General features: G+C 45.8%; 1 protein-coding gene across 7 annotated transcripts in view; it reads right to left on the bottom strand.

The window, feature by feature from the left end:
• ARHGAP32 (Rho GTPase activating protein 32) overlaps positions 1-24,670 on the bottom strand; it is a 259,764-nt gene that overhangs the window by 72,215 nt on the left and 162,879 nt on the right. For all 7 annotated transcript variants that reach the window (XM_083808087.1, XM_083808088.1, XM_083808089.1 and 4 more), the window contains 4 exons: positions 10,143-10,280; positions 7,898-7,990; positions 6,099-6,221; positions 3,800-3,877 (listed from right to left, as the gene is read on the bottom strand). In XM_083808087.1, coding sequence (XP_083664213.1) covers positions 3,800-3,877; positions 6,099-6,221; positions 7,898-7,990; positions 10,143-10,280 — 432 coding nt within the window. The remainder of the gene's footprint in view (positions 1-3,799; positions 3,878-6,098; positions 6,222-7,897; positions 7,991-10,142; positions 10,281-24,670) is intronic.

The following is a 24,670-nucleotide window of genomic DNA, read 5'->3' as shown; positions in this document are numbered from 1 at the left end:
ACTTGAGACTGGCTTTACAATATTCTGAGGGAAAGGGAGGCCTCACAGCCGGACCCAGAGCCCCTGAAGTGACCACTCGCTGCCTGTGATCTCGCTCATATCATCTTCAGCCCATGTGTGCTTCTAGATGTGAGGTAACTTTACAGACATTATCCATACAGACTCATGTACTGTTAATGTGTGCTTTCCACTAAAAAGATTTCCAGAAAAGACTGCTATCGCAGGATTTGGGTATCTTGCACATAAAAATCAAGCTGCTTTCCCTCAGATTCCTAGGCCTGCATGAGGCAGCCAGGATGCTTAAGTGGTGCAGAATTAAATTTCCTTCCAATTTACTAAATTTCTTTACAATTTTTCCTTTAATTCTCCTTCCTTTTCTCAACATCTCTACCAGTTGCCTCATTTCATTCGAGACCTTGTCCCTCCAGCTACACTTCGTGACAGATTCCTCCGTATTTGCATTTCTTCTGAATTCCCCTCCTGACTTCAGTCATTCTGAGTCGCGCGGTTGCTTCATTTTTTTGGCCTTCTGAAAACAACCCCTTTTTTCTCCCAGATGTCTTGAACACACTTCAGTATATTTGCTTAAACTTCTCATTCTGTGCAGATATGAATAATCAGTGGTAGAAGGGCTGGCATTACACTTCAAGTAGGTGCGTATTCTACCATTCCGAGAGCGAAGGAACAAACGAAGCAATCAAATCAAGTTAGTGGAGATATATTTTTTGTTTATACCATCCACTTCTTTGATCAGAGAAAACTGCTCAACGGCTTAACTTTATACATGACATCAAATAGGGAAAAAATCCCAAGATGGAGCTGACTCAGATCTGAAAGCTGCTGTATGAAGGACCGCAGCTCCTCGAAGACCACTGCACTCTCAGGGAGCCGCGTGCTCGGTGGGTGTCCTGCATTTCCAGTCCTGCAGCATGGATTTACCATGCACAGGCAATCACCTGAAAGACTTCCACCGTAAAGGCCAGACTATTAAAGGATATTTCAAAAAATGAAACCCACCAAGTATATCTTGTCCTACATCTCATCCTTGGGACACCACTGCCAGAAGCGCAGGTGTCTACGCCAATGACGATTTGCTTCGAGATAAGAGAGAAGGCTCAAAGCCCTTTCTGAAGATTTGGATACTGGCAGCAACGCACTATTATGGATTTCACAGACTGTGTAATGTTACAAGCAAGTCCTTGCTCCCTGCAGGACAGCTGATCTCAGAATCTCAACAATCTGGCAAGACAGTCTTCGTTGATTTATTAATTAAAACGACTAGCTCAGCAGATTGCTATCACTTTTACAAAGGCTGTTGTTCCTAAATGGGAACAGAATTGTTTACCTATAACAAACTGAAAAGGTTGCACAGCTTTATCGGTTCTTGCATATATTACTAGAACAACGTCCTTCACCTATAATATATAATTAATACTTTTTAAGTATTAATTGATGATACTAAACTGCAACACATCTCTAGGTCTGGTTTATTAACATCAGAGAAAAATTTCCTTTTTCCAAATTCTCTTTTTGCTGCAGTAGTTAGTGCGATCGAAAAACCGCATTGCATCAGGAAATGGACTTTTTGTATACACTCACAGCTTACGGGCCTTAAACTTGGAACAGGGGTTAAAAAACCCTCTCCCTCTTTGTACAGCCCTAGAATTTGCATCTCTTGATAGCTGATGGTGTTTCATGAAAATAAAAAGCTCTGATAAGTACATTTCAAAGAAATGACAAAAACTGTCGACTCAGAGGAAAAATGCACTCCTCTGCAAATCAGATCCATGGTTGTGTGAAGAGATATGTTTATGCAGTTATAACTGAGTTAGCATAGCTTATGAAATTACTGCCTGTCGACTGAGATACAGCTGTTGAACCCCACCTCTGAGCTAACCAGCTTTACTCTGCAGTCAGCAGGAGCAAAAAGCGTACAGATGGTCTGTCACCCTATCTCAGCTGACAGGCAGAACCTTCTTAAAGGACGCTAACTTCATTTTCTGCATTTGTGCAAACACAAATACCGAAATACTGAAAAGTACATGATAGCTGCAGTATTTTCAGTCTTGCAGTCCCGTGGCCACGACCTGATTCGCATTGTGAAGGCTCTTGCTTACAAGCTAACATGCAGGATTATTCCACCCCGAATTTTCTGTTAAGCAAAAATACGGCGCCTTATTTCTGCAGCTGTTCAGGACTGTTGTGTCAGGGTACTGACTGCACGGATACAGACAACTGCTTTTCGAGTGCTTTGCTCATCAACAAATCTTTATGCTGGGAAAGCACAACAGCATTGCTCTGATCCGAGACAGATGGCAGCGACAAACTGCAAAATAGCTCCCTTGCCTCTTGTGTCTTTAATCACTAGTGGTGCTCTTCACATCTAGTCACAACTGCAACCAGCCTGATGGCGAGCAGGGAGCTTGCACCGAGTAACAGAACCCGTGTCCTACAGGGGACACAATCAGCTTTGTACAAAGTGTCTGCACTCACACACACATCACCACATCTTTTTGTTTGGTTTTACTGACTCCCTTGAGAGCTGCACACAGACTGATCATTCCAAGTAGTACCGAAGCATTGTACTCGTTTTTCATAGTACAGAAAGTACAGCTTTAGGGATTCTAAGTTTAGAACAAAAGTCCTGCAAAGACACAGTTCAAAGCTAGAAGAACAGTCAAGTCTGTTCAAGAAATACTGGTGCGCTAACACCAGAAACCAGCTTAATTTCAGAGCCCTTATCGTATGACCACGCTGCTCTTATTTTACAAACGAGATATTATCAGAACTCCCACACCTGATATAAAGCCAACAAAAGCTGTATCTCATGCTCCGGCTCATCGGACAGAAATGCAATCATATAACCAACACTCCATTCAGATGGGACTTGCACTGTACACAGCCCTGGTATTAATGACAGCAGAACCATACCCTGGATCTGGCACAGGAAGGTCTGTCAGGGAAAATCTGAGGTACTTTGAGAAGACTTTCTAGGCCAAAACATACAAGTGTTTGGTCAATTCTGACCCTCTCCAGAGCAAACTCAAAATTCCACCTACTTACAGAGAGCAAAAGCAGTATGAAAATTCCTCCTGCTTGAAAGGAGCTCAAATGGTGCGACACTGCAGCGTGAGGAGGTAGGAAGTCAGTTACCCCACCCTTCAGTAGCTTTGGGGCTTTGTTATGTAAATAAAGACTTTCTGTTTTAATTTCCTAATGAGAAGATCCAAGGGACAGAATAACAACTGTTTTGGAAGGAAAGTGCCACTTCAACTCAAAGGTTTTGGTACCTAAGTCAAAGGTCAGTTTAGGATCTTTTGCAAATTCAATGTAAATTTCTCTGCTGTAACATTTACAGTACCGGTAACATTAAAACTTTCTAATAAATGTAGACATGAAAGCACAGATCAGTTGAGTGGCTTGTCCAAGTCAGTGGCAGAGCCTTACCAACTGGCTTTCTGTGAGTCCTCCATGTTCTGCCCGACTTAGTGTTAGATAGTGGAAAGAACGGCATAACGTCAGCTGTCTCACGGGGTGCAGTATAAGCTTCCGCTAGCATCAGTCCAGTTGTTGATCAACATCAAAGGGTCCCAGCTATCCCTACCTCGCAAAGTTAGGTAAGGAGATGAAGATCACACTTCTGCTCTAGCCCAAGTCCAGAGCAAAAGGGAAAGTCCTCTTACACCAATGCAGGTTCACTGTTTATATCCATAAGCGATCCTGCACAGGCACAGCAGTTCTAAGCTGAGTATCCTGACTTTACTTGAGTTGCATTGTCAGGTCTGAAACTTGTGCCTACCTGAAATCCATGCTTGCCTCTCCACCATGTGGTCAGCTCCTTTGGGGGCATGTCAATAACAGACACTATGTCTCCCACCTGTAAGAGAACAGCAACGTCAGTCACAGCTCGCAGTGCAGCCGGGCGGCAAGCACAATTCAAATGACTGCATTCTGCAGCACTGCACAAAACCCTAACGCTTGTGAGCAATTGCACCAGTGCAAATCTTGAGAGAGCTGCCTTTGCAAAATTGAGCTGTGAGGCAGAGGAGTTACTGCATTATACAACATACAGGATACAGCTGTTCATAAGGAAACAATCCTCAAAAGCCACAGGCTCTCTGCCAACGGGTACAGAAGTGTTGTGATTAAACTGCACATGTAAGTTTGCAGGGATAGCATAAAACACTTTGGAAAATATTCTCAAGTAGCTGAACTAATTTTTACTACAAGCCTTAAATTACGCATATGTAGGCATCGACACGTATCTGCTTGTTTCTGTTCATGGCAAAAACTTAAAGGCTCCCTTTAGTGTTCACAAACTGACCAAGACATATTTTTCTTAATTAGAAAATGAACAGAGGAGAGGTGGTGTGGTGTTACTGCAACCATCATTAACGACCATTATTAACAAAATGAGCATTATTAAGGGAGACAAAACAGGTTATCTGAAGCTTTACTAAAACCCATAAAAATGTAATACTGCAAGAGCTGAAATGAAAATCAGTATAATCAGTACTAAAATCAGCTTGGTGAGAATCTGTGTGGCCTGTATACCAGAAAATGAGACAGGCCAGAGCAGACAAGGCAGAACCTAAGCAAACACTGTAGCTGGGTATAGCAAAAGCTGTTAACACTAATGCCTATCTCTCACCTGGTATTTCACAATGATGGATCCCAAAGTGCTTTACAAAGAATATAACAGATCCCCATTTTTTCAGATAGAGCTAGCTGAGACACAGGGAGGTGAAGTGATTTGCTCAAGGGAACAGCAAACCAACAGCAGAGCAAATTCCCTTCAAGGAAACTATGCTGTCACCACAATGAGCAGAGAAACCAGACATTTTCCTTACTACTGAGGAGCAAATACCAGTTAGCTACTTTCACAACTGCTTATTAGAAATTAACAATAGCTTAAATATAAAACTGTAGTGTGGGTTAGGGAACAGAACACAACATTGTGAAGCTACTGAACCCGTTCCATTTCTGTTCTGCCAAGGTTTCTCCCTGCACAAACTTGGAAAGAAACACGTGCCTTGGGTTCCCTGCTTGCTTACTATGCCTCATAACAACTTGTTCAACTGCATGACAGTTGTAAGGCCAACTTAGCCTGCTGGCTCTGAGTTGTAAGATTTACAAGCAGGGACTGCCACCCTAATGTTTTTATTAATACCGAGAGACTGACAAACAGCCTGTACCCTGTTCTGCATGCATTTTAACTTGGAAGATGACATGCCCATATGTCTTTCTGATTAGCTCATTTCTTTGGTGTACACTAATAATTGCCTCGATTTTGAATATGAGCAAAGCCCTGGCAGCAACAGACTATCACTATTAGTTTTACTTCCTGTGCTGCATGCTCAGAATGTGATCTCAAAAACACCTTTGGGCACTAACTATTTTCCTTTACACTTCCTTTATGTAACTACAAACATTCCATTGATATTGCCACTCACACTATCGGAGCACAAAATGCTGCTTTTTGGATAGAATGGACAGGGAGAATCAGACACCCAAAGGATTCCAGGGCCTGATCTGCAAGAACTTTGCCTCACGGCAACTCCTGCTCTGCATCAAGTAAGATTTTCAGAAGAGATTTGGATTATCACTTGCCCCTTAAGTACTAAATTCTTTGACAATCTGGTTCTTTACACTCCATGGGAGCAGAAGTTCTTAAAAATGGTTTTAGACATGGACTTGCTAATAGTAACACAGGTTGTACAGAACTGGCCAGTGAAAAATTAAATTGGCATGTGTCCACAAACACACATATGTGGACAGTCTTCCTGAACAGATTTAACATACTTTTAATGCACTGTGCAGGACAAACTATGCAGGGTCTGCTGCTGCTCTGAGACCAGGCTAGAATACTTGGCAGTATCTGTTTAATCAGAAGACACTAATGCCAAGTAAAGCTGTATTTTATAGATGACTGAACTCCTCCCTGTAGCCAACCGAGTGCAAGTCTAATATTTAACTGAATCTTCTAAGCTTCACCTCACAAAACATTCCGAAGGTGCCTGAGTGTATTCCTGATGCACACACACGTTACGCTCTCCTGTATATGACAACAAAGAATGTAAGCTTCTTTAATTACTCACCTCAAAGGACAGTTCATCTGCTGCCTGAGCAATGTATCTCTTAATAACATGGGCAGCAGCAATAGCAGGAACATTAATGGATGACTCCTCATGGACTAGCAGGTGATTCCCCTTGTTATCAATCTGAAACAAAGAGCACAGGGGACTGTGAGGCAGCTGAGGACAAGTGAGCAGGCATTTTATTGGTGCTCATACATGGCAGAGATTTCAAGCTGATTCACAGAGACAGCACAGCTTGGGGGCCCCCTGAGGAGATCAGCACGGAGAGACATTGTAGGGCACAGCACACACAGAAATGAAGAAGAAGAACAATTCATAAAGCGTATTTCAGAAGGTCGTATGTCCCCTGACATCCAGTTAATGGCAAAAATGTTGTATTTAAACATCTCTACATGCAAACAACAGCATGATAGTGAGTGTTGGCACCTCCCTTTATCACTGAATTGTATTGTTTTTCCTGAAGTATTTAACAATACAAAGACGACTACAATAATTCTCTGCAAAGTGGAACTAATGTTCAAGGAGAGGTGCTGAGGTAAGGGGGAAATGCTGCCAAACTGGAAACTTGTGGCACTTTCAGCTTTCTCCCACCTTTATATTTCTTTTTATTTTAAGAAAACATGGCTGCGCCCCTTTGCTGCAACCATTGGCCTGCTTTCAAAATTTCTAGATTTTGGTGCCCCTGTAAAATTTTGCAAGGATCTCAGTTAATTGAAAAGGTTATTCTAGAGAATTCAAATGGCATTGCAGCAAGTGCAGTATGTAAAGTAGACTTCCTGCAGTCTGTACTTCACTGTGTTGCTGTAAAGACAATAGTTTCATTTTTCTCTCTAACTTCCTTTCTCCCTTCATTCTGAGGTTTCCAGGACTTGTCTCATCCCAAGGGTGAGGAGCATATCAGCAGGGAAACCTGCAGGAAATGCACTCAGTCTTTATCACAAGCATTTATGAAAATGAACTGCAAGTCTAGTTGTTTGTGCTCCTGGTGTGCAGCAGCATCACCAGGCAATGCAGAGACACACACATCTCCTCCCAGACTAATCAGCAATGGCATCGCTGACACAGACAGGTGGCCTTGATCATTTAGCCCCATTCTTTCCTGCGCTCTTTGCCCGAGAAGGTCTATTGTTTCAGATGGTAGAAGACCATTAACAGAGAAACCAAAGCTACAGCTGCACTGCACAATACACAAACCGTGCCACTGCAAGCACAAAGCAGGCTCTGTTGAGCGGTTCAGCCAACAGCGACGGCAAACAGGAGCAGATAATATTTATTGTTTCTGCAGCTATTACAGGGGGCAGGGGGAGGGGGGAGAGCAGGAAGAGGACAGACAAACAGCATAACTTAGCTCCAACAGTTTTACGTTTAGTGCGCTTGCACTATTGTCTTGCCAAAAAAAGAGCTAAGAATGCGTTCGCTTCCTGCAGCCTGTCACCTGGGGACTCCAGCCATGGGCTGTACTTGCCTAGGTGGTCTGCTGGCCTAATCCCTGCTGCACTAGAACTGCCACTTTATGCTACTTTGTGATATCAGAAGAATGACATGTCTTTGAGAGACAAAATCCAAGCAGAAGGCAAAAATAGCTCCTGCATTCCTGTAACACGGGATCCGATTCAGTTTGTACTATACCTTTCTTGTGGCCACCTACATGCCTATAGCAAGGAAATCAAGCTTTTAGGACAGTTTTTCAGTGACACCAATAGATCTGGAAGGATTATACCTCTCCGGAAAGGTAGAAGAGCACATCTGTGCCTTGCTCTGCTCATTAAGGTCACGAAACAAAGAACTTCATACTATACCTCCATCCATGTGAGAGCAGGCCCGCAGTTTATCTTGTTGCCTGCGATGGCCGAGAGACGGGCCAGATAAGACATCAGCATTTGGCTGACAAGCTGGAAGAGAAAAGAAACACGCATACAGGTTTTCTGTTCACACACTTTAGCTTTGACAGACCTCTTCAGAACTACCAGAAGTTATCCCCCGGCACAGGCAAGTGTTACAGAAACATATTCCCTTTTGCAAAGAGATCTGTCATTTGGAGAGGAGCAAGCTATACATGGTGTGTCGCAATGATTGCACAGAAAAAAGTATCTAAAGGAGCAGCTCCCTGTGAAAGTAATAATGTAATTTTTTAAAGATAGTAGGTTTTTAGTAATTTCCCCTGTCAGGATACTTTAAATCTAAAGCCCTCCTCTCATTGTGAATTTCATACACAAAAAAATCATTTGTATTATGGTCATCAAACACATCTGAGAACCATTTAGCAAAAAAAAAAAAACCAACAAAAAAAAAACACTGACTGCCATTTCCACCCACTTGCAAACCCTTAAGAATGTGGCAACTCAGACTGACCCCTTGGTGAGAGTAATATTTCAAATAGAAGAAGAGCGTTTTAAAAATACACTTAGCAATGTCCCTTATGTAACAATAAACTTGCTTTCATAAAAGAGACGCTGGTAAGGTCTTTCCTCAGCTTCACCGACGGTGTTATAAAGCAATACTGTAGCCCAGAGTTTGTAAGACTGTTTAAAACAGTTTTCCCCAAACATCTGTTCAAATGTGGTCAATTCAAAATAAAAATACAGCACGATACACACACAGCTGCAGAATTCCATTCCACAGAGCACTAGAGCTGTTCAACATCTTTGCGTCTTCTGTGCTTACGGACACAATGCAGATCTTCAGCCTCGTGATATAAGGTACATATTAAATGTATTTGATCAGCTGAACAAATGAAGATTTAAGAGATAGGAATGCTTAAAATATAATTTCAAAAAATGAATGCAGGAATTTATTATCCTGAATATTGCTTCTTCTGTTGAATTTAAGAGACTAATAACCTCAAATCCTCTTCAGAAATAACCTGCATGAAATCAAAGCAACTAATAAATCACATTCTCTGACGAGCAATGGAAAAGCATTATCAGTCTCCCATATCCAATGGCGAAAGCCCTGTAGACTTCAGTGGGGTACTGATTTCAGCCATTGTGTGTAGCTCGAAAGCAATCAATCCTCACCCGGTTGGCACTGAGAGCACGGACTCTGATTTATACATCCTGGATAGATTCTGCTTTGAATGCTTGGAACGGCTTCAATTTTCTGATCTCCCTTTTCAGCTACACATCTTGTGGGCAGGCAACATTAGCCTTCCAACACAGCGTGTCAGGATTTTTTCGTACTTGTGCTTGATGGCAGGGGGCAAACACACAAGCAGAGGTCCCCAAGAGCAGTGACCTGTGTAACGCAGCAATGGGCGCTGTCTGTGGCTGTGATGCACGCTCTTCCCACAGACAGACTGAGGCCTAACAGAGGCTGTTTTGTCATGCTCTGCTGGCTCAAATAACCTTCTGTGGCCACACATTGCATTGTCTCCCCGTCCTCGTCTTTCTAAATGATGCAGTCAAGATGCACCTGCTACTTCCCAGAAAATTATTTTGGGCATGAACAAATCCCCGAGTTATCAACAGCAAAGACTCATCGTTTTCCGAGCGAAGGTGGTAAGACAAGAAATGAAAAATACCTCTTACTCACGTAGGAAAAAGCACTCTCTAAGATTTTTAAATACAATTTAAATATTACACTAATGTCAATGCTCATAAAAGCCAACTTCAGTAATTTTCAGTTTATAAATACAATCTAGCATTCCAAGGGGTATTACTCTTGCAGTGCTGTAGTCCCAGAACAGCACGATTTCCCAGGAACGTTAAATTGATAATGTTAAGTCAGCAAATATCTGCATCACCGAAAAAATTTCCAAAGGCATACCAAAATTCTTATCTAAGGTACTAACGGTGCAGCCTCCTTCCTGATTCTCTTCACAATCACCCCACATTTAGAGGCACAGTAATTCGTACGAACTCGCAGGCCATTTCCCTTTAAACCACGGAAATCAAAGCGTAGAAAACACACACTGGTTATATTACTTCTAATTAATTTCCAAATCTAACTCGGGCCACATTAAAACCACTGTGTCCATACTCGAAAATATCTGCCATCCCCTTGCTGGGGACCGAGCTTTGAACGCCTGCAGAGCTGGTAACTTACTTCTGGACTGTCCTTCAGGGCATCGGAGCGGGGTAGCTCTGAGAGCTGGGAGAAACGCCGGTCGTAAATACACAGGTGAAGATGTTTATCGAGAACTCTGAAGTCTTCGTAACTCCGCTTCACGATCCAGCTCCTTCCCTGTGCGAACAGAGGACAGCAGCACAGCGTTACACACCCACCCGTGCTGGTTAGATGAGGAAAAGGACAACTCTTCTGCAAGTAACCGACAGATCAGGCAATCCCATTCTGCAAAACATTTGGAAGTGATGAAAACGCCTTAACAATATTTTTGTGTTTTAACGTGCAGACAGCCACTCATGCTCAACCCTGCTGCTAGTGCTCCTGTTTTAATCCCACACCAGCGGGGCTGGATGTGGCCCAGCAGTTATGGGACCCATCCAAAGCTTTTAACTTGCACCTGTCTGACAGGGACTTTGTAGCACTTTCGTAAACAAGGTGTCTTTGCACAAATGTAAATCACAAAATGATTGTATAAATAGCCTGAAATTACATTCTACATAGATAGAAGAACACGCAAACAAGGATCTGAAGGCAGCACTGGAGCTTGCAATATTTCTGCCAGATGCCCCAGGCAAATCTGTTGAATTAAAAAAAAAAAATCTATAATGAATAACAACACTAGCTGAAGATTTACTCCTAAGTGCAGATCATTTCCCCAGTTAAAAACACGGACAAGATACATATATATTCCTTGGGGGGACAAGGAAGAGACCATGGCAGCACAGCATAATTTACTTTGTGAAGCTTTTAATACTTAATGACTACTTCTAAATGCTTCAACGGCCTATTATGATCAATAAAAAAGTCTTGTAATAATGCAGCAGTTTACAGGTCAAAGCACTTCATGCACAGTCATTAATCCTCTCAACACTCCCATGCAGCCCCGGAGAAGACACGTTTCTGTTGTACAGCTGTGGACGCTGAACCAGTGACCACAGACCTCCACAAAGCCTCCCCACCCTCTGTTTGAAGGGCAAAGCACTTCTTCAATCTTTCTTTCCCCAAAACAACACCACGGCCGTATTTAAAAAGAAAATATCTCCGCCGGATTTACACCCAGGGCTTCGCACTCCACATGCAGCTGCCTCCCTACGGAAAGGGGGAGGGAAACAGCGGAGCGTGCAACAGATGTCAGCCCCGCTGCGGCGCGCCGGGTGCTCCCGGAGCACGGCAATGCCGGCAGTGCGAGGACTCAGAAGATGACAAGTGAAGGAATCAGGTCTCTCCAAGTTACGCAGCCACGGATTAAAATTGAGGGAGTGATGCCTGGCAGCCAGTCCAGAAAGCAGGGGGACGCACGGTGTACGGCGCGGTTCTGGTTGTCTGTAGGGAACACGGCTGCACGGGGTGTTCCCGGACCTGCTGCCGTGGCTGTGCGAGCCCGACGGAGACGCGGACACGGGGCCTCTTCGCCTGGGTGACCAAAAAGCACGGCCAGCTTCCCCACCACGACCTGCTACACCCTGAAATCACTTACATAGCTGGAAGCATTACTTTTCTACTAATATCCAAAGCTTGTAACACAATTGTAAATGTAAATCCTATAATCCAGCGTACTAGCTATTTTCTGCCAAATTAATGTGACGGCTCCAAGTTGTGTACTGTACCAAACAACTCTGCTTTCACACAAAAAATGGTCTGGGTTTCAGAAGCCTACAGAGGTATCTACACATGACATAAACGCCGTGCCATTTCTGTAACTTTTGTCATTTGGATTTTGGTCTACAGGAGAAAAACAAAAGCAGGACTGCAGGTCCAAGAATCTCCCCAAAGATGACAGCTTCTCCAATTTTCTCTGTTTTTTGCTCTACAGCGGCTCTTGCTCTCTTGGTAAGCTGCCAGTATGGCCTTCAGCTGAGCCAGGTTTAGTCACCAGTGTCGGAAATAACAGACTGAGAAATCGCCACAATCCCTTATTTGCTTCTGCCTGCTGCACTTCAGAGGACATTTCAACACAATCTCGCACGCTGCCCATGCAAAGAACAAACCTATCTGCCAAATGATCGTAGTCCTGCCTTTGACAACACTTCTCCCCCGCTATTTTAACATTAAATGTTGCACTGTAGGTGTGCAGTCTTTCTGTCATAAACGAAGGCAGCGAGAGTTAAATTTCCTGGGGTCAGCCAGCTCCTGCTCCTGCAGCAGGGTGCGCAGGGAGGGAGCAGACCGAGCAGACCACGCCGGCACCGTTCCCCCCGCGGAGCCGCATCCTGCGCAGCGCAGAGCCGAGCTGCCGGCAGCTAGCAGGGGCCAAGCACCGAGCTTACCTGGCCGTGCTGGAGGTCCTGGCCCCGCCGTCCCTCCCGGAGGTCCCTCGCGAGGCCAGCGCTGCCTCAACCCAGCCCAAGGCTGGTGCAGAAGGGGCAGCCCCGGCCCACGGCAGCTTTACCTTGGCACTGCAGCAGCTCCGCAGCTGCTAAGCAACCAGCCGAGCTCGCCTGCGAAGCGGCAGCCTCCAGCCTGGGGTGCTGCAGGAGATGCAGGCCGAAGCGGCAGCCTCCAGCCCGGGGGTGCTGCACCAGACGCAGGCCACGGCCGTCGCAGTCCCTGGGCGAGGGAGCCCCGCGTCCCGGGCTCTCTGCAAACGGGGCGCGAGGTCCTGCGAGGAACGGGGCTGCCCCTTCTCGAAACACATACGGGTAGCAGAGAGTACGGTGTGTTAGCAGAGGACATGGTTTCAGGAGCCAAAATACAAATTTCTACCCAGCAGAAAGTTATTCCAGCATCCTAAATGTGAGTATTTCCCAATAGCCCTACAATTTAAAGCCTGCCATAAATAAATAAAAAGCTCTAGACCGTTCCCACAGTTCTGAGACGCAAAGTTTTTGCAGATTAGGAGCCCGAGCAATTAAATTTTTAAGCAAAACTACGACAGCCACATTTCCAAGGTGTAGAGGAAGGAATCGGTGCAGGCACTGGGAAGGAACAGGACACCCCAACCTGCCAGTGCAAAGCCCAGGCAAGAGAAGCCCGGCGCCTCTCAGCGAGGCTTCCCAAGCTGCATAGCCAAAGCAGCAGAAACACGGACCCCATGTAATACCAAAACCACCACGATGTTTCGGTGTATCAATACAAAAACTGTACATCTTGCTCCCACTTCCTGAAAACTCTCAAGTGTCAGAAGGGTTTCTTTTTTGATTTAGAGTTAATAAAATAGCAGAAACAAGAAAGTAACTGCTAAGTCAGTCTCGTGTTGTCAGCATCGTGTTTGCAGCAGTGTTTTATAGCAAAGCTAAACATTACAGATGCCCTAGGCACAGAATATCCATAAAGCAAAAATGCCTTCTTCGTACTGTTAATGTTTTCCACAAAGAGTTACCCAAATCAATTTTTGATTGACATCTAATTTCCAACAGCCAGCTTCAATAATTATTTTTCTTTGCTTTAATTTTTGGTGGTCCAGATGTAGACAAGCACATTAAATCCCATTAATTTCCACTGGACATAAAAACAGGAGTAAAGTTAAGCACACAATGAAGTGAATTCCTGGATTCAGGCCTTCAGTTACAGACCTGGGCAGGACAAATTTCACAAAGACGAAAAATCAAGTCCTGAATGAAGATTTCAATAATGCCAAAAAAAGAGAGTATCAGTATGTTTGAAAGGACAAATTGACCACTGATTTCAAAACCAAACCCAAAACCTCTTGAACAAAATCAAAGCATTTTTTGGAATTTCATTTTACAGAAATGTTTACAACAAAAAACATCATGACAATTATGGATTTTCCCAGAAAATTGAAAGTTTAGGCTCCTTCCCTCTCTTATTACAGTCTGATCTTCCCTTCTCTCTTACTCTTGCACGCTGTGCAGGATTAAATGCATCGTGAAAGACCGGAGAGACTTCAGAATGTTACACAGAGCTTCACATTTTTTCCCATTATCAAAGCAAGAAGAAGTGCCCTGCTAAAAAAATTATTAGAGTTTATTGAACTGATGATTTAATTTCCACTGAGCCAGAGATTGGAACCTCCCATTAGTGAAACGATTACACCGAGATCACAGATCATAAAAAGCTACGCTGCCTGCGCATCAGCTGAGACAGATTCAGAGGGACAAGGATTCAGAGACACAGCTCCTCGAGCAGTATTTTTAGCTCTACTGCTCAAACGGCCTAAGGAGGACGACATACAGCCATAGCCAAGAGAAGCTTACACATTCCCTTAACCACAGCTCGTTTGGTGACGCTTCAAGAGAGCAGGGTATCGCTCCCCGTTCCCCTTCTCCCAAAGCCCAGCACACGGCATGTGGGTTGCAGCTGAGTGATGGTTAGTTTCCTAACAGAGAGACATTCCTTACTGCAGTGCTGTTTGCTTATTGCTGGATTGGGAAAAGCAAACTGAAGAGGAAGGCATTTTAAAACATCCTCTGTATTTTCCTTCCCATAGCTGAAAACAAGCAAGTTTGCTTCATCATCTCTTCAACCATTCAACTGACCACTACAGAAACCTTACTCATTTCCAAGAGGGGGTCCCATAAGCTCCAGACCACTTCCATGCAGCAATATTCTTCTGCAGACTTCATTCTTTTCACTCGGGATCTGGCAAGAAGCAATTTCCCCCTGGTAGCGTACTGAATGGCTTGCTCAGAGGCACCCAGCTAACACAGGAGAAGTGATTAGGTTCGTCTCTTGTCAATATTTGTGATATGGTTCATTTAGCAAACAGACATGCTCAAGTTTTATAATAAAGATTTACACATCTCCTCTCTCCACTATGTAAGAAAAAGGCTGTTTCCAGCTGAACCTATCTAAATCTGCCCAGATAGGGCTCCCTTTTGTCCATCAATGCGTCTTCAAGCCCGAGTGCTACTGACCTCCGGCACGCACAACTTTCCTGTCCCACGCTCTGAGCATGTTTTCTCTGTTGCACCTCTGATTTATTTACTTTAAGACAGGGATAGACCTTTCTTTTCTGGTTCAAATGCTTAGTTCCTGAGAGAAATCGCATGGACGCTCTCAGGAACCTTACCAGTCCACACGGAGATCGAGACCAGAAAATGAGATGAAAGTGTATGGCAAAAGTCACTTCAGTTTGACCCTGCAGTAAGAAAACACCGCGTATTAAACAGCTGGAAACATGCCAGCATCCACCCGCGGGGTTCAGCTCTGCCATGTGGGTGACTTTTACAACTGTCTGGGTCTCGAGTTCTGTATGTTATTCCAGCCTGACCCTTAAGCCCCCTTTTTTATTTTTTAAATACAAGTCACACTGGAAAACGGCTTAGAAATTTAGTCAAAACAGAAAACAAGACTGATAAAATCCACCACTTGGAGTTTACACAGGAAGTGTTTTTAGCTGGTGCTGTAGGTGGCTTTATCTAAGCTTAAGTCTCTTTACCAAAATGTCTTGGATGATTTCACACCTTCTAGTGTTATTATTACAACTTCAGAGAAATTATAGAACTTTAAAACTTAAAGCAGGCTTGCACTACGGCAGCAGAAAGCTACTTGACTTCTGAATGAAAGTACTCACTCAGCAGCTTAAGCCTTTTGGCTTGCACACTTCCAGGTCTCACCTTGAGGCCATGGATGGATGCTCGCTCTTGCTTCTGGGGGGACCCAGGCTTTTCAGGTAGCACGGACAGTTTGCAGCATGACAGCCATTCTGCCGTCAGGCAGCTGCACATACTTATGTTTAGAAGAAAATAAAATGCAGAGAGAAGGGAGCTTTAAATAAGGTGAGGATGATGGCAAGAGGAAAACCTCTGGGCTCCACCTGGAGTCATGGACACAAGAGACCGAAGCTATCACAAGATGCAGGGAGGGACTGTCAGACTGCAAGCAGAAAGCCTGGTATATTTATGTCGTGAATCCTGAAAAAAACTTATTCCACAAAAGAAATTAATCTCTTTCAGCACTAATTATCAGTTTACTATCAATTAATTGCAATCAGGAGGAAAAAAGACATTTTGGTGGAAATCATTGCGGCTGAATGCTGCCCTTCCTTGTGCTCCCTGATTCCAATTACAGATAGGAACACTACAACCACGGGGGAACACGAGGCTGCCCAAGAGCTGGTCTCAGTGACGGCAGTATTATTCCTGCTTGCTCTGACCGATTTTGGAAACTTACCATGATCAGATCTGTGCATGTTTCTGGGTGCAGACGGAGTGAGCCCTGACCTTCCAGCGGTTTCTCTATCACTCAGGAAGAAGCTCTGCCTGAATCATCCAGACAGCCCGCAAGCACCTGGCTCAGGCTTTGGTGGCAGCTGCTTTTGTACAGGTACAGGGGAATAAAGGCATGCTAAGAAGACCTAACACAAACACGCCGTGTGTACAGGATTTGAAATCTTAACAACCATTATCCTCTATAGCAAGCCTATTTCTAAATGGCAGCCCGGCAGAGACCTAATGAACTTGAAACAGGATTTACAGCTCTCAACATCTGAATGAAATTCCCTGCTCCCCTGACATGTTATAATTCAAACAATTCAGTATCAATCATCTCTTTAGTTAAATTACACCGCAGGAGCAAAGGGTCACAGAGGGACACAGGGGTGAAGGGGAGGGCGGCCACGGCGCGGGGGACGGCGCTTCTGCCCTCCAGAAAATTAAAGCACTAACCCAACACGAGCTTACAGCCACAAAGGAAATACTTCAAAGCTGCTAACAAGACCAACTGCTAAGTAACAGGAACTGAACTTCTGCCGTCTTACAGATAGCAAGGCAAGGAGGCAAGGAATGAATGCATCTGTATTTACAGACGGTTACAGGGACAGGAGCGTACTGCCAGCACGGACTTCTCCCTGTCCCAGACGTGTTATTAGCTACTGGGCACTTAACCACAGAGAAGAAACAACTTTTCATCAAAGCAAGCAAGCACTGCACAAAGCAAAGCAAAACAAAACAAAACCTTTGAAAATGACTTGCCTGAGGTTAGTAAACCAAACCGAACCAGCAGAAAACCTTTCAGAATGACTTGCCTGAGGTTAGCTGCAGCGACAGCGGCTCAGGCGGATACAGAGCTCGATTTTCTTACGTCTCGTTTCTTGGGCACATCACTGAAGCAAAGGGCAGATTTGTTTTTTAAGCGATCAAAAAACAGAAGCATGTTTCCGTTAAAACTAATTGCCAGAGAAAAGATTTTGTAGGTCCAAAACCAACAAACTTTTTTTTTGGGAAAAAAACACAAAGCAAAGCAAACAAGAAAAAACCAAGGCAAGGCAGCCCAGCCGCGGTTGCCATGCAACAGAACGCACATCCATCACGTCTCTTACAAAACAGCAGCAACTCTGAGGCAAGAAAATAATTAAAACCATGCTGTATCTGACACGGCTTCCCTTAGCCACCACAGAAGGAGGCGCCCACTGCGAGCGGGCACGGCGGGAGCGGCAGCAGAGGCTCTCCGGGGGCACGTGGCGGCTCCTGCCCCCCGCTCCCCTGCGCTCCCCAGGATTTGGCAGAGGATGCGGAGGGAACCTCTCTGCCTACCCCTGCTGCTTTGGGTAGGGCTATAGGGATAGCACACATTTTTTAAGGAGAAAGGTAAGCAAATACGCCATGTGGGTGAACTGCACTTTTGGGAAGACAGTCTGTAAGCACATACAGTAAAAAAAAATTAATTAGGGATTAACAACAATGCTTTGTGGGCACAAGTGAGGTCAGAAGGTGCTCGTGTCTGCCTGGAGAGCTGAGGGTCAGCAGGAGAACGGACAGCCTGCTGCCTGGCACAGACGTGTCACGGACATTTTCTTCTCTCTGCCTAAGCCTGCTCCTCCCGGTCTCATTGCTGTGGTTTGTGCCTGAGCCCAGGGCCAGCTTCCAGCCGACCTCCCTGGGGGCCGCCCCGGAGGAGGGCAGTGGGCGAGCAGGGGGCTCCTGGCAGGGCACAGAACGAGCGCTGAAATCCTACAATTAAAAGGGAAGCTCCCGAGGACAAAACCTGGCTATATCCTGTGCCCTGAACTGTACCCAGCACATTTGGAGGTAAAACAAACAAACCAAACCAGTGCAGCAAGGCATCCAGCTGCCTCTGATAAAAACGGTGCAAAGAATCGGGGGCTGGAGTCATTGCACAGGCCAGAAAGCCCCACCAGCAAGCAGGTGGGTTAAAGATGCAGCCGACCAAAACTCGAGGAAAGCAGGTAGAAAGGAGAAACGTTATTTAGGAAGCACAAGAAAGAGAAGCAGCTTTGGAGAAGTTTTGTTAACAGAACTGGAGCTGAAGCCAAATTGGAAACAGAGCTGCTTTTTTGGCAGCTGCCTGTACCAGCCTCAAGAAGAAACACTGCAGAGTGGTGCCAAGACCTAGGAGACAAAATGTTTAAGACAGGCCATCTTTAATTCCCTAATATCTACGACGTGGTCTTTTAAAAAGGTAGACCGCAACGTTTAAAATAAACACGGGACTTTTAAAAACCACAGATCAGTTAAAAATGCATCATTAGACAAAAAGAAAGTGTGTTCCCTCTTCTTCGTCTGCCAAGGCCTGAGCTCTTGATTGCAAACTTGCTCCACGGTACCTAACAATATCAGCTGGCAGCTGCGCTTAACGCCACAGCCCCCAGCAGCTTTTGAAGCCTGGAGGCTCACAGCCCTGCCAGGGAAGTGGGGAACTCAGGAATCCGCAGCAGGCCTGCGATGAGCTGACTCTTAGCTGGTTCACGCTGCAAGCGTAAACCTTGCTCAGCGGTTGCCGAGCTAGGTCAATAAATTGCACAGCCCAGCGACAAAGAGCACCTGCCCGATGGTTTCTAACCAGCCTGGGGCACAAGCCCACACTGTAGCTGGGAGAAAGCCCTACTGGATGCAAAGATTTAAGGACTGAGCTCGGTCACGTTCCCTCTGAGAATTCTGCCACTGATTCCTGGGCAGGTTTTCTCCAGAACGAAAATCCTCCTATTTTGTGGCACCGCACTTGGGGAGATCTAACGATCAGGGCAGGGGTCCTGCCTCAAAAGCCGGTTGGCTCGTGTGGTGAAGCCGTTTCCCCTGATAAGCACATCTGCATAAAAGAGCAGGCAAGCATCTGGGTTATTTGATAGCACTGTACCCGCTGCAATCAGAAGATAAGCATTTATTAACTTAATGTTAATTTTATGTTCCATCAAACTAGAACAAAAGGGATGCAATTATGAAGGATTTACTTCATTCAAAGGAAAAACTTTTTTTTTTTTTTAAACAAATCTTATTGCACCTCTAGTTATTGAAGAAGGTGATATCGGGGTTTTATTACCAAACCAACTCAATTACAAAATTTTCTCTACACCATCAGGCTTCAGCTCATCAAGCTGCAGTCAGTGTGACTGGTAGGACATAGCTTTTGCAAAGGTCCCAGGCTGAGAATTTTGCCCCTTTGTTCAGCGATGGCAAAGACCTGCTACAAACAATGAAAACCCTGCACCTCCTCCCCCGTATGTCCAAGGAAGCTGCTGCCTGGAAGGTTAGAGAGGCTCTTCCAAGGCACGTGAAGTCTATCGACGTGCAAGTCCTCCAGGTTTGAGGCACCGTAACCACGCTCACCTCACCTTTTTTCTGATGCTCGCTCGGCTGTTATTAGAGCTAAGAGCTCACATCTCTGTCCCCGCTCAGAAAGGCACAGCACGAAGCTCTCGGGGGTCCCAGCCCCGCTACGGCAGGCAGGCGGCAGCCCGGTGCCTCTGGCTGGGAGCTCCGGGAGCTCTGCAGACCTGCCGGGGCTGGCGGTGAGCAGGACCGGGGGACACCCCTTGCTTGCACCAACCTCGGGTTATTCTGCTTCTACGCTCCCTTTGCCAGCTCATCTACTGCAGCCCAGCCACACTGCTAAGACATGCACGTCCTCAGTCTCTCTGGGGCTTTCTTTAAGGGATTATCACCAACAAAACAAAACAAAACACTGTGGAGGTGTCTTACCTGTCCTTTTTCAACGGCTCTCTCCCAGACAGGCTGATCAGATTTGGAAAGCTGCTAAATGCGTAATAATTTTATTGTCAAGGCTCAAAATTCAAGCTGTGACATCCAAAGGGATTTCCTTCATTCTCCTGTATACACTGTCTTCACAGTAACACGGCTTCAAGGCTAGCTACAAAACTTCCTTAAAGTACAGATATTGACATTTCCTTGAGAGAAAACCAGTTACAGTGTTAAAGGCTCTTGCTGACCTTACAGCCAGAAAACAACGAGGACCAAGCTGCCAAGTACAGCTTCTCCTCTTTATAACGCTGAAATACGTCTCGGTTGGCCCAGCTGCTAAGACAAACAGTCTTCAAATGCAATGAGTCAAAGCACTCTGTAAAGTCAGAGGGAGCACGGGGGTGAACTGGCCGTGCTCAGCCCATTTCACTGCTCTGCTGGCTGATCAAAGGATGCTGCTGCACAGGACTTCTTTGTTACCTGCCCCAAATGGCTGTTGACTCTCCCAACGACACAGGCACTGTCATACTGCTGTTACAAGTGCACGTGTTCAACCTCCACAAGCAATAAACATCAGCTAAGAAAACCAGGGGCATCCACCACAGTCCTCCTCTCAGTTTGGATCTGAACCAAACGCGGCTCTTGGAGAAGTTGTAAAACAAGTCAAATTGTAGACACGCTGCTCCTCGGCCACGCACTTCCACTTGCCTAGCTATGGGGCAGGAATCGAGGTCTCTGCAGAGCACTTCGAGCCAAGGGCTCTCTGCAATCTGCGGCCGGGCCCTGCCTCGTCCACAAAGCGCCCCGTGACAGCAGAGCCTGCCAAAAGGCAGCGCTGGCAGAAAGAAACCATAATCGCTACCCTGTCCTCTTAAATTTCAACACTGATTTTCACTCTTGCTCTAGAGCTAAACAGAATACAATTTAGACACAACAAGATGGATCTCTCTAATTCAGAGCTTTCTCTCTGCAGGCAAAACGCCCAACGGACACGCCGTTAACAAACCGCCACATCACCGGAAAAGCCTCTCCTGCTTCAGAAACCTTCATGGCAGCACATCCATGCGATTTGGCATTTCATTCCGAGAAATAACTCTCCCTCTTGCTCTGCTTCCCTTTCTAGACCAGGACTACACGGAGCACTCGCTCAGCTGGGTTTCCATCGCAGAGAAGCACCCGAGGCGCACGCGGGGCAGCTGCCGCCCTGCAGCACTCACCAGCTCCCTTCGCAGACAGCGGACGGCAGCTCAGTCCGATGCAAGTCTGAGGAACTGCCAGGCTGTTATCTTACGGTGACCGTTTTCAGATATCCTCTTTCCCCAGTAAAAACAACCGTGGGATAAATTCACCAGACCTCTTCTCTGCTAGAGCTGGAAGCTGAAGCCATTCACAGAGCAGAGCAAGCCCCTGTCCTCGGCATACCGAAGGGACAGCTTGAAATGCATCTACACTTGCACCTGCTGAAGGGATTTGCCATAGCATAAGCAGTTCCATGATAATATTTATCTCTGCACTGTCACTCAAGAAATAAATCATTCAACCCAAAACCCATGCACAGCTAGAACCCTGTTACTGCATCTCAAGCACAGAGAGTCAAGAACAAGTAAGGCCCACACTGACCTCGCTTCCTTCAAAACACGTATTTAAACAGAGAAAAATCCGAGTGCCATAACGGAGAAATGAAATACCAACCCCCAGCTGTCCCTCACCCCGCTGTCAGTGGACAGACTCACACACAAGAGCACTGACTGCTCTGTGCCTGGGACAGGAGCGACCCCGCGGTGGGACGACGAGACCCCAGAGCCGCGGTGCTGCCGCAGGTCAGCGCTGTGCTGCTCCCGGATCCATCACACCCCGCACTGCACTGCACATGGCAGCTGGCTTCCACGTGTCCGCTCCAGAGTCCCGAGGAGCACAAACACACTGCAAATGACAAAAGCGAGCAAGCGGCGCAAGCCTCGGAAGCCGTCCTGCCAGCGCCCCTCGGTCCCCACACAGCCGTCCTGCCGAGTGCCTCCGCACGCTCCAGACCAAAAGGCAGTGCCACACGGTGCAGGGAACTCCTCTTCGCCTCAGAACTGCTACCTCCACTGTCACACGTGGCCAAACCACTCTGTAAATGAACTGTCACGGAGCTATATATAAATGCCGTGAGGAGCAGAGCGGGAACGGTGCAGTACGTGTTTTTAGCAAAGGAAGGGGGGCACAGCGTTAATCCTGGCTGATGGGAGTGCTGCCCTACCCAAATCAGTGTCGGGTGGCAAAACTCCAAAGAGCAGTCAGTCAGGTCTTTGTCCTTAATGATTATTATCCTAATTATTGAATGAATTTATCTTTTAGTATTATCCTAACAGCTACACAGTAATAGATGTTAATTATGCAGTTTTAAAGGCTTCCAATGCAATTCAATACTTTCTCTCTTCCCTACAGATGCTACTTCACTTTCAAAAAGCCTGGAACAGACTCAAGTTTCTCAAAAACGCTACCTTGCCAGTGCTTCGGCATTGCCCAAGCTGTGAACATAGCCCAGCAGCTCTTCTCACTCTGCTTGCCAGCTTCATACATTCCTTATTAACCCCAGCTACTACTGTCCTTCACTTTTATTTAGTGCTATTGAGAGCAGAAGGCATATACGGCCTACGAGCAACCACTCAAGCACAGCACATCAAGTGATGGATTGGCACTGTGGGAACAAGGATCTTAGTTGCTTTATTTTAACTAGCATAAAACAACCCTTCTGCCCCCAGAAATGCTTAAGGCAGAGGCTTCAATGTTTGAGAGCATCTGGAAGGACAGCCTAGAAGTACTTGATCCATAAAGGCCCGTGGTCAGGATTTTAAAAGTTTGGGGGGAGTTAGAAATAAATACCTGATATCACAAGAGGGCTTTTCAGACACATGCAAGCATGTGAGGTACCTAACTCTCATGGGCAAATTGGTGGTGGAAGTTAGATTTCTCCAGGCATTTTGTTGCTGTTATCTTCAGGCAAGTGTCAGAAAAGAAGCACAGAAAACAAGCTAGGGGGAAAGGGCCACGACTGTGACCTGCATTTTAAACCAGAGTACCTTTCCCGAGCCCTCCTGAACAGACAAAGCTTTAGCACATACTGTGGGTCCCTATGCACTGCCTGTACAAAGCAGCTAATAAACACGCTATGAAACCAGGGCATACCCTCGTAGGTCAGTGCATGCCCAGTTTGCACCTACTTCAGTTTGGCTGCACCACCACTGAAAGTATTCCACCAGCAACGGCGGGGGGATTTGGTTTTCATCCCTGGTAGGACCCATCCAGCAGCTCCATGGTCACTGGACCTCAAGTGGAAGGAGTGAGGATACATGGCTGGGGGCAGCAGGCTGCAGCCTGACTGCAACAGGCATAGTGTGAAGCATCACCTGAATTTACTGCGCAATAAAATGACACGGTAACTGCTTTTGTTTAGCAAAATCTTCCTGAAACAACAAAGGCAGCAAATTCTATGTTAAGAAAGCAGAAGCAGATAACACGTACTCTGAGGAGCAGATTCTGCACTGAGTAGGACCCAGCTGGGATGCTCCAACATAGATCTATCCCATTAACACAGACGAGACTAGCTTTTTTCTTTGTATATATATATATACACACACACACACAATTATGTATGTGTGTGTTAGAATTTGGCCCTTAGAGCCCCATCTGTTTAAAGAATTGTAGCTTTTCACAGGAGCAAATTTTGCAGTACTTACTCAGTGACTGTTCTCTAGGTGTTTGAGCCTCAGTCGCACGAGACAAAGCTACTATATACTGAAGAACAAGCCCTTCAGAGAAAAAAAACAATCATATGAAAGGTTTTCGAATGCTTGACTCAAAAATCCTACTGCAAGCAGTTTGTGGTTTTCAGCATGGACTATCACAGGCAGATGGAATCAGCAAACCATACTTCAGACATTAGTAGTCTGAGTAAGACATTTGCTTCTGTGAAACTATATTCCACTCTTCTCTCCCCACAAACCACCCAGGATGGGGAGTCCTGACTGTTCTTCCTACTTGGATCCCATTTTTTCCTGGCATTCTCTCTGCTGCCCCTGAAACACTTATTATTGCGACCACGCTTCCAGCCATGGAACGCTGGATGGGGTTGCCTTCGGGGTTTTGCAAATACTGTTCTTCAGACAGGAGATACCGAGCTTGAATCTCCTGCAAGGCAGAGCTGGGAGATACAAGGGGCGTATATTTGCGTAAATGCCTTCACCCAGTACATCAGAGACCTTATTCTATCAATCAAATTGAATGCAGCACAGACAGCAATGGCTGCCCCGAACAAATAACAGGAACAGGGCAAAGTACTGTGAATCCTATACAACAAAGCTGTGTGGCTTAACTTACTGCCAGCACAAGGTATGCAAATGCGAGCAGAAAAATGGAGAAAACCCCCGCTTGGACCACGAGAGCTTCCTGCCTTGAGAACAGCCTTAGAAATCCACCTAGGTTGCAGCAAAAAGTCTGCCTTTGCAGGAAGCTGGCATTGTCCCATGAAAAGTACCCAGGAAACAGAGGATGTAGTGTGGCTTTGTTCTGGGATCACAGCAGTCAAGCCGTGTTTCAGGGACTATCATGAGATCTGGGCCTGTGATTTTTCAAACATCACCCAGGCCTGCACGCTCTGTCTTCTCTGGTTCCTAGTGCCTGTCATTT

This window comes from Anser anser (assembly GCF_964211835.1).
Source record: "Anser anser genome assembly, chromosome: 22".
Taxonomy (NCBI): domain Eukaryota; kingdom Metazoa; phylum Chordata; class Aves; order Anseriformes; family Anatidae; genus Anser; species Anser anser.
Note: the sequence above shows the minus strand (reverse complement) of the source record. Positions and strands in the feature narration are given on the sequence as shown.